This window comes from Stomoxys calcitrans, chromosome 1 (genome assembly GCF_963082655.1).
Source record: "Stomoxys calcitrans chromosome 1, idStoCalc2.1, whole genome shotgun sequence".
Taxonomy (NCBI): domain Eukaryota; kingdom Metazoa; phylum Arthropoda; class Insecta; order Diptera; family Muscidae; genus Stomoxys; species Stomoxys calcitrans.
In genome coordinates this window covers 209,854,600-209,870,821 of record NC_081552.1, presented here as the reverse complement: position 1 = coordinate 209,870,821, position 16,222 = coordinate 209,854,600, and the positions used below count along the sequence as shown (strand labels likewise).

Below are 16,222 nucleotides of genomic sequence, written 5' to 3'. Positions count from 1 at the left end.
CTCAAAATGAGAATTTCTCCCTACCCTAGTCTTCCCAATCTTGAAAAACACAGTTTTGCTCCCGAAGTGCGCCATGCCTTTAGTTTTAGCCAAACTCGTCACGGAGACTTGATCAATGCCAACCATTAGGAGAGTTCCTTCCTCCTTCTCCTTCCTGTGGAAGACCTACCACTTCTCTGCGACCAAACCTTGGTTTTGCTTACCCAAGAATCCCAACATGCGTTCCGTTGCAAATTCACTGCCCCATTCCTTGGTGAAGACCGTCGCCTTTGTGAGCTGGGGGATATCAATCTTTCTCCCCAGGTCGAGCTTTGCGCCCTCGAGGGAACATGAATACCTCTGACGAGCTGTTTGACGGTATTAATACATTCCGCTGACGCAAAACGCAGCGTAAAGATGTCCCCTCTATACTTGCAGCTCATCATTTGTATGGGTGGACCATTTACAGAGTTCCACACATGTTCGAAAATCCGATCGTTAACCAGATCCTCCACTTGGAACCGATGATCTGGCGGAATCCTAACGGATGCACAGCCGATATTGACGACTGCATAAATCAGCTCATCTCTGTTGTACTTCCTCGCCACTCTGGTGTAACAGGGCGACTCCTTACCATTCTCAGCGACCATCTTCTCCTTCCATGATGGCTGTGGCCTCTTATTGAAAGTTTACAGTCCCCCATGAAGACTCAGAGGCCTTGCGCGCTTCCCTCGTTCCTGTTCCGACTTTGTCTACCTCGGCAGGACACTGTGTGGAGTCTCCATTGCGGGATGGCTGGCTTGGTTTTCCCAGAGTACTTGAAAGCGGGGAGCTCTTTTTCTTTTTCAACATTTTAGCAGTGGTATGATCTTCGGGAGATCTGATTCTTTTTCCAGCTTCCGTAGAAGTGCTTGGAATGTCAGTTTTATCCCTTCCAGCATCCTGCACTTTCATCCGATTGCAATGCCGGTACATAGATCGCTTTCTCGGTCTGCTTTCTCAATCGGCTTGTGAGCTTAGCAAAGCCATCGCTCACTTCTGCCGTCATACCGATGCCCTCATCTCTCGATTCGGCTGCGATGAATGTTTCATTGACACCGTCGCTGTCTGAATCCGAGTCAGAAACACCACCTTTACTTAAAGGCTGGGGACGAACTGTGCATCCCTCTGGTTTATCCGTCTCTTCCTCATTAATTAGTCTGACGACTAGTTGTGCGATTGAAGCATTACTCTCGACTACAGGTGCCAAGGCACCCACACCTATAGGAGGGAAGGACAACACGCTACGGTCCGACACCGCCACCGCAGTCTTTGGAGTCCATTCCTAGCATTTATTCTCCACTGAGTTGCGAAAATTTAATTCTTACCACATTGCAATTGGTTGATTAACATAATCTCTCGAATACAGGTTCATGACACCAGGTGGAAATGAGATATTAGATCTGAAAAGCGGTGGGGGATATGGTCTTTATTTGTAAATTTAAACTTGAGCTCCAATGCTTATTTCCAATCAATTGCTTTCAAAGTAACTGTATAAATATAATCCGATTTAAGTTAAATTCTGTTTTGTTTTGTTTTTTTTCGTTGCTTTCTTTTACTTTTCGCATTGCTTTGGAAATTTAATACCACCACCCTGTTAATTCACCGTATTGTATATCCGTTTCCTTTGCAATCCTCAACAACACCATTGCCGTCACCTTTTTACACCGCCACCACCAATGCCGTTCTCTTCTTACCAATATTCAATTCAATGTAACCCTCGACAACGTCTTCCAAACAATTACTCCATCCGGCCAAAAAACAACAACAACAACAACAACAAAACAGGTCACCAGAGAAGAAACCGACTGAATTCACCTTGAGCTATGCTGCCAGTAATCTTGCCAGCCCTATAACTGATGCCTTTATAGGTGAGTATATAAGATTTACAAAATAAAAGACAGGGTCGATTTAAGCAAATGCAAATAGGATTTTTAAATTCAATAAACATAGAGAGCTAGTAATAGACAAATGCCACCTTTGGTTTGTAACAACAATTCATACATCGTTTGCCAGTTTTGGGATAATATTATTAAATTTTAAATTTAAAAAAATTTAATTTTAAAATTTAAAGTACGGATAATATCTCCAACAATTGAACATAGCAAAGCGTTTCAACCCTCTCCCCCCTACAAAAACAACACCAAACTTTAATGTAGGACGACTCAAATTAAATTATGTGTCAGAGAGCAATCCCCCTCTCCCTTCACCATCCGGTGAAAATTGGATAACTTAAGCACCCAAATTCGGCACGGACATTGAGTGATCCAATATATATGTCACTATTCAATTTTGTAGAAAAAAATATTGGTCTCTTTGGCAGATATATCCAATTATAAACCGATCTGAACCTGAATCTGGTAATAAATAAAGCTTTTATGGGCTTCAGTCCCCTTATCGGCAGATCGGTCTACATGGCACCTAAATTTAAATATAGTCCGATCTGAACCATATTTAGGTCGGATGGTAGGAGGTTTTAACCTACTCACTGTTTAAAATTTCAGCGAATTCGGGTAATAAATATAGCTTTTATTGGCTTCAGACCCCTTATCGGCAGATCGGTCTATATGGAAGCTATATCTAAATATAGTCCGATCTGAACCATATTTAGGTCGGGTTCAGGAGGCTAAAAATAACTTACTGTTTCAAATTTCAGCGAATTCGGTTAAAAAATAAAGATTTTATGAGCTTCAGACAGATCGGTCTATATGACGGCTATATCTAAATATAGCCCGATCTGTACTATATTTTAAAACTGCGCACTGTTCCAAATTTCACCGAAATCGGATAATAAATAAAGCTTTTATGCGCTTCAGACGCTTTATCGGTCTGTATGGCAGCTGTGTTTAAATATGGACCGATCTAAACCATGTTTAGGTCAGATGTCGGGAGGCTTTTAATAACTCAATGTTTAAAATTTCAGCGAAATCGGATAATAAATAAAGCTTTTATGGGCTTCAGACCCTTTATCGGGAGATTGGTTTATATGGCAGCTATATCTAAATACATATTGATCTAATCCATATTTAGGTCAGATGTGGGGAGGCTTAAAGTAACCCACTGTTTTAAATTTCAGCAAAATAAGGCAATAAATAAAGCTTTTATGGGCTTCAGACCCTTTATCCCCAGATCGGTATATATGGCAGCTTTATATAAATATAGTGGGATCTGAACCATATTTAGGTCAGATGTCGGGAGGCCTAAAACTACTCACTGTTTCAAATTTCAGCAAAATCGAAAAAAAAATAAAGCATTTATGGGCATTAGATCCTTTATCCCCAGATCGGTCTATATAGCAGCAATATCTTAATGTGGTTCGATCTAAGCCATAAGTGGGTCAGTTGTCGGGAAGCCTTAAACTACTCACTGTTTCAAATTTCAGCAAAATCGGATGAAAAATAAAGTTTTTATGAGCATTAGACCCTTTATCGGAAAATCGGTCTATATAATAGCTATATCCAAAAATGGTCCGATTTGGCCTGTTCAAAAACTTAATTAGCGTGCATCAAAAAGACGTATCTGTGCCAAATTCCAGCTCAATATCTCAAATTTTTAAGACTCTAGAGTGATTACAACAGACGGATGGACAGACTGACAGACACACGACATCAGTAAATCGTCTTAGAATTTTACGACAATCCAAAATATGTATACTTTGAAGGGTCGGAAATTGATATTTCGATGAGTTGCAAATGGAATGACTAAATGAATTTAAATATGGTGGGTATAACAAGTAAGAGCGTGCAAAGTTCGGCCAGGCCGAATCTTATATACCTTCCTCCATGGATCGCATTTGTCGAGTTCTTTGTGCGGTATCTCTTTTTAGACAAACAAAAAGTAATGGACAAGAATTCTTGTGCTATTGGAGATATTGTGTAATATATCGGTACATTCGGATAAGATTTGCGCGTTGTAGGGGCTCAAAAAGCATAATCGAGATATCGGTTTATATGGGAGCTGTATCGATCGATTAAGACCATATTAGACACGTATGTTGAAGGTCATGGAAGAAGCCGTTGTACAAAATTTCAGTCCCAGATTGGTTTATATGGCAGCTATATCAGGTTATGTACCGATTTAAATCATACTTATCGCAATTGTTGGATTTCACAACAAAATACTTAATACAAAATTTCAGCCAAATCGGATAAGAATTGCGCCCTTTACTGGCTCAAGAAGTCAAGATCCAAGATCGGTTTATAAGGCAGCTATATCAGGTTATGTACCGATTTAAACCATATTTATCACAGTTGTGGAATGTCATAACAAAATACTTGATGCAAAATTTCAGCCAAATCGGATAAGAATTACGCTTTCTAGTGGCTCAGAAGTCAAGGCCCAAGATGGGTTTATATGGCAGCTATACCAGGTTATCAACACCGGATTAGAACCACACTTAGCACAGTTGTTGGAAGTCATAACAAAACACCACATGCTCAATTTCAGCCAAATCGGACAAAAAATGCGGCTTGTAAAAGCTCAAGAAGTCAAATCTGAAGATCGGTTTATATGGAAGCTATATCAGGTTAAAAACCGATATGGACCACACTTAGCACAGTTGTTGAAAGTCCTCACAAAAGACAAGATGTGGTCCAAACCGGGCCGTATCTTGATATCGCTCTAGTAGCAGAGCAAATCTTTTCTTTTATCCTTTGTTTGCCTAAGAAGATATGCGGGGAAAAGAACTTAACAAATGCGATCCATGGTGGAGGGTATATAAGAGTCGGTCTGGCCGAACTTAGCTCATTTTTACTTGTTCTTGTTCGTTCTGCACTAGGTGGTAGCCTTTCTGGTTTTGTGGACCTAAAATGCACCAAATGTAGTGCGAAAAGTATGAAATTGACATCCCTGACTCTGCAATGGTGGAGATTTATGTTGGCAAACCGGACCCAGCTCAGGATTCAGATCACCATTGTAGCCCCATGTCTGTGCCCGCAGAAGTGTACGAGTATTTACGAGTTGAATTTATCGAAATGAATTCCCATGTATCAGAGCATGCATTTAAGAGTAAGAGCATTCTTTGTCAGTGTGCTCGACTCTTGCGGTGTGGACGATTTCTCGTTAGATGTTTACCAGGCTGCTGCTGCACCTTTTAAATGTCCTCCTTAACCACTTCGATGTATTTCAAAGGAAGTGATAAAATTAATAAACTTCTTAACCTAAAAAAACAACGCACAGCGACCCAATCTAATGTCACCACCGAATATTGGCTTCGTATTTACACCAGAGTTCTGTTGTTGAAAAGAAATTTTTTAATCAAATCAAATCTTACAATGTCACATTAGCAACGAGACAAGCAACATGTGTTGCTTTGGTCTCTGACATCCCTCTGTGGGTTCAAGGAAGCTTTTCCCATTTCCCAAAACACAAAAAAAGAAGCGACTAAGGCGGCAAATATTTTTGTTGTTCTTTTTCTCGGTCTTAAAATAACAACTAAAAAGGAATAAAAAGAAAATGCCAAGGAGGAGTGAATGAGGGGCATGAGGGGGCATGGAATTGTGAGAGCAACATAAAAATCCTATTTGCTTTTGTTAAATGTCACGTATTTGGCAGACATTAAAATGTAACACATGAACTTATGGCAAATATCGAATGTTCGCTCACTAATGGCAGCCGATGTCAAATACCTAAGGGAATAGCTAAACTAAACAGGGGAATCATTTTAGATATTCATTGGCCTTAGAGGTAATCACTGTGATTTGCATGTTCAAATTGTAGCAACCGCTCTCACCCCAGAGATCAACGATTGTGTATTCATAAGCATTTGTGAGGAGCAGCAGGACAATGTTAAATGTAGCATTTACTGACCCCTGCATTACCGAAATTATAGTAATTTCCTCTTTTCCGTTTTCTTACTTTTCCAGATTTTCCTTTGCAACGCCATTTTGAGGAGCACAATCAAAGTCCCGGTTTCAGTATCCACACGGACCATAACGACGATGACAACGATGAGGATGATGACGATGAAGAAGATTACTCTGTGTCCGTGTCGGCTATAATGCAAAGACGTGCCAGCGTTCGTGGCTATCGCACAAAAAGCAGTAGTCGCAATTCCCGTAGAGCTTCCAGTCCAATGGATCACGTTTTGGATAATGCTGAGCGTAGACGCTCTAGCGTTTATACAACAAGTTCAGGTATGCTACAAAGATTATGAACAAAAAAAAAAAAAAAAAACACCAACACAAAGGAAGGAAGCCATAAAACTAAAAAAAGGAAATCAAGATTTTGGTCTTAAAATGTCTAGCAATTTGGTCATATTTTCCCATATTTCATTTACGACGTTGGAACAAAGTGCGGAATAGTTCTGGATACGGTGGCACGTTTTATCTCTCTCTCTCTCTCTAAAAGCAAATGCTTTAATGGCCTTTAAGTTTGAAGTGCTGTAGATAGATGAGATTATTTACTGCAATCAGTGTTTTGTTTTATGGCAACTTACTTTAGCAACTTTCCTGGGGAATATGCATGTGCACAAAGTGTTTGTAGATGGCACATTTAGTTGATCTTGGGTAGTAGAGGTGCTTAGTTGTTGTTGTTGTTGCAGCAAATTGTTGTGTTCTATCTTTCGTCTGCTTGATTCTGTTGAGTGTCCTGATCCAGGAACTCTGCGACTAAGATAGGGTGGGTCCAGAGAGATCTGGGTTTGAGTCGAGTGGGTCTGGCTGGGCAGTTAAATAGGTGTCGTGTATGGTGTGGTCCCTGGTCCCAATCGGAACATACATCTTGCACGTCGTCATCAATCCTTGCTCCGTAGGAGTTGAGGCGGCTGCATCTGCCTGAACGTAATTGAGCCAGAACTACTCTGGTTTGTTGGGGCAGGGCAATTTCTTCAGGTGCTATAGGAGGCGGCAGTTCTCCAAGGACTTCATTCAACCGGTAGCTATTTACTGCATCCGCTACCGTGTCTGCATGAATGTTGTCTACCCACGCATGATATGCCGGAGGGTGGCATTCTGACAGATCTGAATATTATTTCACTGCGTGTCACAGAGCTGACGAGACCACACTGGTGCTGCATTACTTACCACAGACCGGATTTGTACGTGGTCAAAATGGTTTCTTTGTCTGCACCTCAAGTGCTGCCGGCAAGTGATTTCAGGACCTCGTTTCTACTTTTGACTTCATCGCAAATTGCTGTGGCATGTGGGGAAATTGTGTAAGAGCTGTCAAATGTGACACCAAGTATTTTGGGACATCTCCATCGACCTTCACAGTCAGCTCGGCATTCACCTCAGCGTATTTGTAGTGAACAATGTGGCTGAAGATTTGATGTCAGATATCCTCAGATTTCTTGCAGCGACATATGGGGCAAGTTCATTGAGGTAGGCGTTTAACTATAGCAGATGTCAACAATGGGTGGGGGCCTGATGCCATGATCGTACAATCGTCCGCATATGATACGCTCTCTATGCCATCTGAAGGGGGTGGAATGTAGGATAAGTAGAGGTTGAACAGTGCCGGAGATATCGCCCCGCCTTGGGAAACTCCCTGTTTCTCTCTACGGTGCTTCGACTTTTTATCCCTAAATTCCCTTAATGACTGGCGACCACATAGATAATTCGCGACCAAGCGTTTCAGTCCTGGCTGGAGAGATGTGTGGGCGATGTCCTCATATAGTTTGGCATGGCTGACCGTGTCGAATGCCTTCGATAGATCCAGTGCCACGAGGACCGTCCTATCACATGGCCTGGGCTGATTGAAGCCACAGCAAATGTGTGCGGTGATGGCATGGCAAAGGAGTTGCTGTGCCATAGAGTCTTCGAAATCCATGTTGATGCTCGGCGAATGGAAATTCTCCTACGAGGCTCGAGGGGGAGTAATGACTCAAGCGTCTTTGCTACTGGTGAGAGAAGGGAGATTGGTCTGTACGACTCTCCCTTACTTGGGTCTTTTCCAGGCTTCAGTAGCGGGATCATTCTGCTCATCTTCCAGACATCGGGAACTATAAGAGTGTTCAAAGACATGTTGAGGACAGAAGTAAGGTACTCCAAGTAAATCCTGATTCTTCAGCATTAGTGTAGAGACTCCGCCGGGCCCAACGCCTTGGATGATTTGGCGCCACGGATGACATTCGCAACTTTGTCCACGGTAAATTGTGATATCTGTCCATCGGGTGTTATACGGCGAATGGCTCTGCTCCTAGCCCTGTCACTCTCGGGATGCACAAAAAACTGACGGTTGAACAACCTGTCTTAGGTTTGTTCCTCTTCCTCTTATGTTCGTAGACTACCCTGTTTATTTTCGGATACGGTGAATGGCTCTCCTTCTAGCCCTGTCACTCTCGGGATGCACAATAAATTGACGGTTGAACAACCCGAAGCATATTTTCGGATCAGTCACGGTTATGTCATCAAAAGTGACTGAGGTCCCGTCATCCCGTCTACCGGGATTCGAGAATGACTTAACAGTAGACCACTGTTTGACTAAACCGATGCCTAAGTCACATTGCTCTAAGTGTTCCAGCCACAAATTCCGCTTATGTTCGTTGACCACCCTTTTTATTTCAAGATTCAGCTCTCTGATTCTGGGGTTAGTGGGGTCCATACCACGAATCCCATCACGCTCGTCTGCAAGTACAACTGCCTGCGCCGGGAAATTGGTCCGCACTTGGGGTATTCGACCGGCTGTTGCGTTAATGATTCTTCGGAATATCCTCTCGGCAACTAGCACATCCAAGGAGGTTGTCAGTTCACTGAAGCGGCTATTGGAATACTCTCTGAAGCCAGCCCAATCGGCCTTCTTCCGGCGCTCAGAGGTTATGAAGTCGGGTGATTGGTCGATGGTAAGAATTATAGAGATGACGACTTGCCAGGATAAGTCACTCAGGAGATCAGGGGATGCAATGGAAATGTCTGGCGAGCTACAACACCTCCTCGTAATCCTAGTGGGGGCATCCTTATTCACCGTGCAAAACATTGAGCCTTCAATCTGCTCTGCCAAAGCCATTTCACGTTGATCGTTACCTAGGGGAGAATGCCATGAAATGTGATGCGCATTAACGTTTCCTAAAACCAGACGATTATGGCCAGAGAGTAACCCACTTATGTCGGGTTTGTTAGCTTAGCCATTAATTGGGACACAGCTACCAACCAGTCCAACCAGTACACGTCTTATAGCTCTATCTCGACAGCACCGTGCCTGACTACTATCCCCATGCACTCCATGTAGGGGTCACTAGCGCCAGGCATAGGCGAGATGGGTCTATACTGCACGGAATGGTGTATCCCGAAGACCAATCCTCCACCTTCATTCCTTGAGCGATCCTTATATAGCACATTGTATCCGTGACAACTGTGCAAGCTGCAGTTGTTGGTGAGCTTTGTCTCCTGGATCGCTGAAACTAATATATTCTTCTGACTCATAAAATCCACAATCTCGTTGATCTTACCACGGAGACCGTTGCAATTCAATTGCAAAAATTATACACCCTTGGCACTGGTCTGCCAATATTGGGGCTAGGATGCTGATGTTGCGTATATTGCCACACGGGAGAGGTCGGGGGGTCACATAGTCCGACGACGAGGACGCAGAAGGCGACGACGACGACGCTCTTTGTTCGCTCAGCAACTTGCAACATATTCAGTATAACTTTACTTCTGTAGTGATGTAAGGCCAGAGCAAAATCGGAAATGTAGCCTCTCCATGCACCGGTTAAACCTCACCGACACCGACCGATGATGGAGGAAGTTCCGGCAAACTGAACAGAACCAGGGTCCGGGGTTCTTTTCAATCCCGGCACGGACCAGAAGCGTGCCGAGAAGGCACTCCAGGATGTGCCTCTCCCATGACGAAACCAGTAAGGAAAGGCAAAAGTCGGGCGGTGCCAACTTTATAATACTCTACACCTAACCTATAAAAACAAAAGGCGGCTACATCTAATTCTGAACCAAATTTGATGGACCTCGGCCGATGTATCCAGATAGATTATTAAAATTCCTGTATCAAATTCCGAGCAAAGCAAATATGTTCAAAATTACCCAAAATCTGAAGAACATATATATGGGAGCTGTATCCAAATCTGAACCGATTTTTTCCAATTTCAAAAGGCTTCGTCTCTAGGTCGAAAAACTTGCCCATTCCAAATTTGAAGATGGTCGGATGAAAATTGCGACCTGTACTTTGTACAAAAATTAACATGGACAGACGGACAGACAGACGGATATAGCTAAATCGAATCAGAAAGTGATTCTGAGTCGAGCGGTATACTTATCAATGAGTCTATCTCTCTTCCTTTTGGGTCTTACAAACAAATGCACTAAGTTATAATACCCTGTGCTACAGTAGTGGTGTGGGTTATAACAAGTAAAAGCGTGCTAAGTTCGGCCGGGCCAAATCTTATATGCCTTCACCATGGGTCAAATTTGTCGAGTTCTTTTCCCGGTATCTCTGTTGTGCTGTTTCAGGCTATAGACCGATATTTGACACGTATGTTGAAGGTCTGAGAGAAATTTCAGCCATATCGGATATTAATTGCGCCCTTTAGAGGCTCAAGAAGTCAAGATCCCAGATCGGTTTATTTGACAGCTATATCAGGTTATGGACCAATTTGAACCTTACAAAGTAAAGTTGTTGGAAGTCATAACAAAACATGTTATGCCAAATTACAGCCAAAGCGGATAGCAATTGTGCCCTCTAGAAGATCAAAAAGTCAAGGCCCCATATCGGTTTATATGACAGCTATACTAGATTATGAATAGATTTGAATCATACTTAACACAGTTGTTGTAAGTGATAACAAAACACTACGAGCAAAATTTCAGTCAAATCGGAAAGGAATTGGGCCCTCTAGACGCTCATATTAAAAATTGAACCAAAACACTACGTGAAAATTTCAGTCAAATCAGACGAGAATTGCGCCCTCTAGAGGCTCAAGAAGTCAAGACTCAAGACCTGCAATAAAAAAAAAGTATTTGTGCAAAATTTGAAGCGGCTAGCTCTTCTCCTTGGAAAGTTAGCGTGCTTTCGACAGACAGACGACTTAAAATGACTTGACGATCAAGAATATGTATACTTTATGGGGTCTCAGACGCATATTTCGAGGTGTTACAAACCGAATGACAATATTAGTATGCCCGATTATCCGATTATCCATGTCCGTCCGTCTGTCCGTCCGTCCGTCTGTCTGTCGAAAGCACGCTAAGTTCCGAAGGAGTAAAGCTAGCCGCTTGAAATTTTGCACAAATACTTCTCATTGGTGTAGGTCGGTTGGTATTGTAAATGGGCCATATCGGTCCATGTTTTGATATAGCTGCCATATAAACCGATCTTGGGTATTGACTTCTTGAGCCTCTAGAGGGCGCAATTCTTATCCGAATGGAATGGAATTTCGCACGACGTGTTTTGTTATGATACCCAAGATCTGTGCCAAGTATGGTTTAAATCGGTCCATAACCTGATATAGCTGCCATATAAACCGATCTTTGGTCTTGACTTCTTGAGCCTCTAGAGGGCACAATTCTTATCCGATTTAAATGAATTTTTGCACGAAGTATTTCGTTATGATATCCAACAACTGTGCCAAGTATAGTTCAAATCGGTCCATAACCTGATATAGCTGTCATATAAACAGATCTGGGGATTTGACTTCTTGAGCTTTTAGAGGGCGCAATTCCTATCCGATTTGGCTGAAATTTTGCATGACGTATTTTATTTTTACTTTCAACAACTGTGCCAAATAAGGTTCAAATCGGTTCATAACCTGATATAGCTGCCATATAAACCGATCCGGGATCTTGACTTCTTGACCCCTAGAGGTCGCAATATCTTGATATCGTTTTAATAGCAGAGAAACTCTTTTCTTATATCCTTTTTTGCCTAAGAAGAGATGCCGGGGAAGAAATTGACAAATGCGATCCATGGTGGAGGGTATATAAGATTCGGCCCGGCCGAACTTAGCACGCTTTTACTTGTTTTGTGAATATTGTTTACTTGGCTTGAATTTTTGCATATCAAATGCTAAACAAATAACGATAAATATTAAAATACAAAATTGGAAAAATATGAAGAAAATTCGTGACTTGCGAAAGGCATTGCTTATTCATATTCCACATCATTTTATGTTTTTGCAGATGAAGGCACAAATCAAGAATCAACCCAAGAACAAATATTTGAAAATATTCGACTTCACAAGGAGGTCATACAATCTGTAAAACTTCAACCATGGCCCATAAGAAAGAAACTTAAGTTAGTAAGACAGGTAAGTACATCAATAAAAGCCACAGAAAATCAAAATCAGTAAAAGCTGTACCAAGTTAAGAAATTTCAGGTTTTCCCTTAAGAAAAAGAACAATTTAAAGAAATATCTTGCAAAGTCCTGCCAGTGGCACAGCATTTCATAGGGATCTTTAAATTCAAAAGCATGTTCATTTTGATTTTCGTTCAAGGAATATGTGTTTGTTTTTCAAAACAAAAACAAAACATAAAATGAAACAAAAAAAAAAAACATTTCTACTCCACATTCTTATTATTCTAAAACCGTTTATTCTTTTCGTTATAGGCCAAAACCTATGTGGCACGTCATGAGGGTGCACTACAGGAGCGTTTTGCTATGTCACGTAGCACTCGAGATTTGTGGGCGCGTTTTAAAATTGTTATGGCTGCTGTAAGTGATTTTTTACTTTTTATTCTTTTTTATTCCCCATTTTTACCCAATTCCTTTGTCTATGCCCTACATTCTGAAAACTGGTGTATGTTGCCTTGAGTAATCTGTTTGTAGCAAACTAGGAAAAAACAAAACCAACAGAAGCGTGCTAAATTTGGCCGGGCCTAATCTTGATAATCCACCACCTTGGATTCTGCTAATAGTCTACACAAAATTTCTGTAAATGAAGAAGCACAAATTTTTGGCCCATCGTGTAATAATTTTGCCTCTAGGGGCCCTAAAAGGCCAGTCGGGAGATTGGCTTTTATGGTTGTAAAGCGATTTGGACAATATTTTCCATGGATACTGAAAGTCATAACAAAACACTATGTTCAAAATTTCAGCCAAATCGTACAACAATTGCGTTTTGCAGGGGCTCAAGACATGAATTCGTAAGTTTAAATGGAAGCTTATCGGGTTATACAAAGATTTGGACTGCATATGACACGGACGTTGAAAGCCGTTATAGAACACTGCGAACAAAACATCAACGAAATTAGATAATAGTTGCGTCTTTCAGGGGCTCTAGATATCGAATCGAGAGATCGAATTATATGATAGTATCAGACTGTAAACCGATGTGGGCAATACCTCGCACTATAGTTAGAAGTCGTAACAGAACATGCAAAATCTCAGGTTTTTAGGTGCTGAGCCCCTAAATTTTAGCCAATTTATAACTTCCAACCTCCATTCCGAGTATGATTCGAAACGGTCTATAAACAGATATTGCATATAGCAAATTTTGCCCATGAACATTCCACTATGGAACAGGGGCAAATTTCTCACATATCAATGAGTCCCATTCAAGTTTAAGCTCAATGAAAAGGTGCCTCCTTTTTTATAGCCGAGTCCTAACGGCGTGCCGCAGTGCGACACCTCTTTGGAGAGAAGTTTTACATGGCATAGTACCTTACAAATGTCGCCAGCATTAGGAGGGGATAGCCACGGCTGAAAACTTTCTCTGATGTTATCGTCAGGATTCGAACCCAGACGTTCAGCGTCATAGGCGGACATGCTAACCTCTGCGCTCCACTCCCAAATAACTTTCGTTTGAGCCTTATATTGCTATGATCGGTAAATATGTCCATTATTGTGGTCTATTTGGAGGTCAGGCGGACCCTCATATGTCAGATTCGCGTTCTAGTCTCAAATACCTTTCATTTGAGACCCATATTGTCTATATTTCCACTTGGCGGGCTTTAGCGGTGGGGCGGTCCCCCTTGATATCCCACCCCAAATAAGGATACCAAATTTCTGTTTGTGAGTTATTATAAACAAAACAAATTTCGCTTAAATCGCCCCACCCATCTCCGAGATCTGGCGTTTTTGAAAATAGGGTAAGCGGAGGGTCCGCCCAATAAAGTTTGGATGTTATATCCACTTCATTCTTTTGGTTTTGGTGGTGGACTGGAGTCGTCATACCCTTTGCCCCGAAAATCAGATGTCAGATTCATACCCTACTCCCAAAAACCACATTTGAGGTACACTTTGCTATAGTTGGTATATATGTGTGGTTAAGGGGGAGTTTAGAGTTGAGGTGTTCCTGAACCACTTGGCCATAAAACAGATATGAGATTTGAGCCCCTGTTTGCCATAGTCCACAGATATGTCCAGTTTAAGGGGTATGTAGGGTGAAGCGGCTATCCACCCGCTTAGCCCTAACAAAATGATGGCTATTACATCCATTCAGTAATAGCCTCGACTTCTCACGATCTGGATCCCTTCATAGGATTTTCGCCGTCCTACCGACCGTCTCGCTGTTCCACAGGGTTGCATGCGCACGCGTCGCCCACGCCCTTAACTCATCCGTTGTAAGCTACTTATTGTGGTAATCCATAGGAGTGGCGATAAAATGCTTTGCTGTGGTGTGCCTTGTGCTACCTTTTCCCTTATTCTTATTGCATGGGACCCCCAGTTCCTTATCATATGGCATATTGAATCCCTAAGGACCCGGTGCGCCCCGTACAGGTCTAAGTATTGGATCGGTCTTCACATTGCTTGCTAAAAGCCCCCTTGATATCAATGTATACCCCAAGTATGTACATATTGCCATCGAGAGATTCTTCTATTTTGAGTCCAATCATCTCATAGGGTGGTGTTCACCGACCTCCCTTTTACATAGGCTTATTGTCTGTATGCAATTTGCCTTTTCTATCATGGTAATGAGTTGAAAGCTGGACTTCGGAGTCGAAGTTGGAGTTTGGCTATTAAGCCAGAGTCGGAATTCGGCTCGGAGTTCGTCAAGCTGGCCCCAACTGCAGCTTAGTAGTCAGACTCCGACTTCGACTCGGGACCGAGGTCGAAGTCGAGAGTCAGACTCCGCAGCTCTGGCTGCAAGTACAAAATGCTCATAGGTGCATATGAATATTGGTGCCGCATTACTACCTTGCCGGGCTAGGGAATAAAGAACATCCTTGCCTCTTGCCAGGTTTTCAAAACAAATGCAAGTTCTAGGCACGCCGTTAAGAAGATGACCAGAACCGGAGCCCTGTAGTTAGACAAAAATTTTGATCTTTTTCAACTCCAAAATGTCGTTTTCTCGGAATGGATCGTTAAATTTTGTTGATGTTCTTCATCAGATGTGATAGCTTTACATATCTATGATGAGTCCCATTGCTGAATACAACTTTTTGACCAACAATGGATTTCCATCGAGCTGTTGCCTCGGTACGAATTTGGAGACCACCTTTGCGCAAAGGTTAGCAAGTCCGCTATGACGCTAATCGCCTTGGTTGGAATACTGGAATAACATCAACAAATTTTTCAGTGGTAGTTATCCCCTCCTAATGCTATAGAAATTTGTAAAAACTTCCCCCCAAAACACATATCATTGCAATACGCCGTTCGGACTCGGCCATAAAAAGAGGTCCCTTATCATTGAGGTTAAAATTCAATCGGACAGCACTCACTGATACATGAAGAGTTTTCCCCTATTCACTAACGGAATGGTCATGGGAAAGTTTGCGAGGCTCGTGTGTGAGTTTCTGCATGATGAAATGGCATCATATACTGAACACTCTTCACTTTAATCTAAGCCAGTAATCGGTTTATTGTGCGCTCTAAATACTAAAAAGTAATCTCGAAATATACCCTATGGGAAATGTGTAGTCATTTGACCCAAAAATACCGGTCCCAAACTGGAGAATTAGTTGCCTGTCACAGGTCATATCTTATGATTCTTAATTATTTTTTAAAAAGTTGCTTAATTATTGTTACCACTAAGGAAAAGTCGGGCGGTGCCGACTCTATAATACCCCTACACCTACCCTATAAGTACAATGTGGGAGCAATATCCAATTCTGAACCAATTTTGATGGACCTCGGCGAGCAAATATGTTCAAACTGTAATAACTACGGTTGACAAATGACAACATTATTGCAAATTACCCAAAATCTGACGAACATAAATATGGGAGCTATATCTTATTCCGAACCGATTTCGAGCAAACTTCTCAGATCATGTGGTAGTCGTCGAGGAAAGGGTTGTGCACAATGTTGGTAACATTGGTCAAACATTGCGTTTGCAGTACATCAAGGAATAAAAATCGGGCAATATACATATATGAG

At 42.0% G+C, this 16,222-nt stretch overlaps 1 protein-coding gene and 1 long non-coding RNA gene across 2 annotated transcripts in view; one reads left to right on the top strand and one right to left on the bottom strand.

Moving 5' to 3' along the window:
• LOC131995517 (uncharacterized) overlaps positions 1-16,222 on the bottom strand; it is a 289,133-nt gene that overhangs the window by 113,754 nt on the left and 159,157 nt on the right. The window lies entirely within an intron of this gene.
• Positions 1-16,222, top strand: part of LOC106092493 (transmembrane channel-like protein) — a 165,198-nt gene that overhangs the window by 73,645 nt on the left and 75,331 nt on the right. The window contains exons 3-6 of the mRNA XM_059364169.1: positions 1,807-1,889; positions 5,883-6,152; positions 12,084-12,211; positions 12,512-12,616. Coding sequence (XP_059220152.1) covers positions 1,807-1,889; positions 5,883-6,152; positions 12,084-12,211; positions 12,512-12,616 — 586 coding nt within the window. The remainder of the gene's footprint in view (positions 1-1,806; positions 1,890-5,882; positions 6,153-12,083; positions 12,212-12,511; positions 12,617-16,222) is intronic.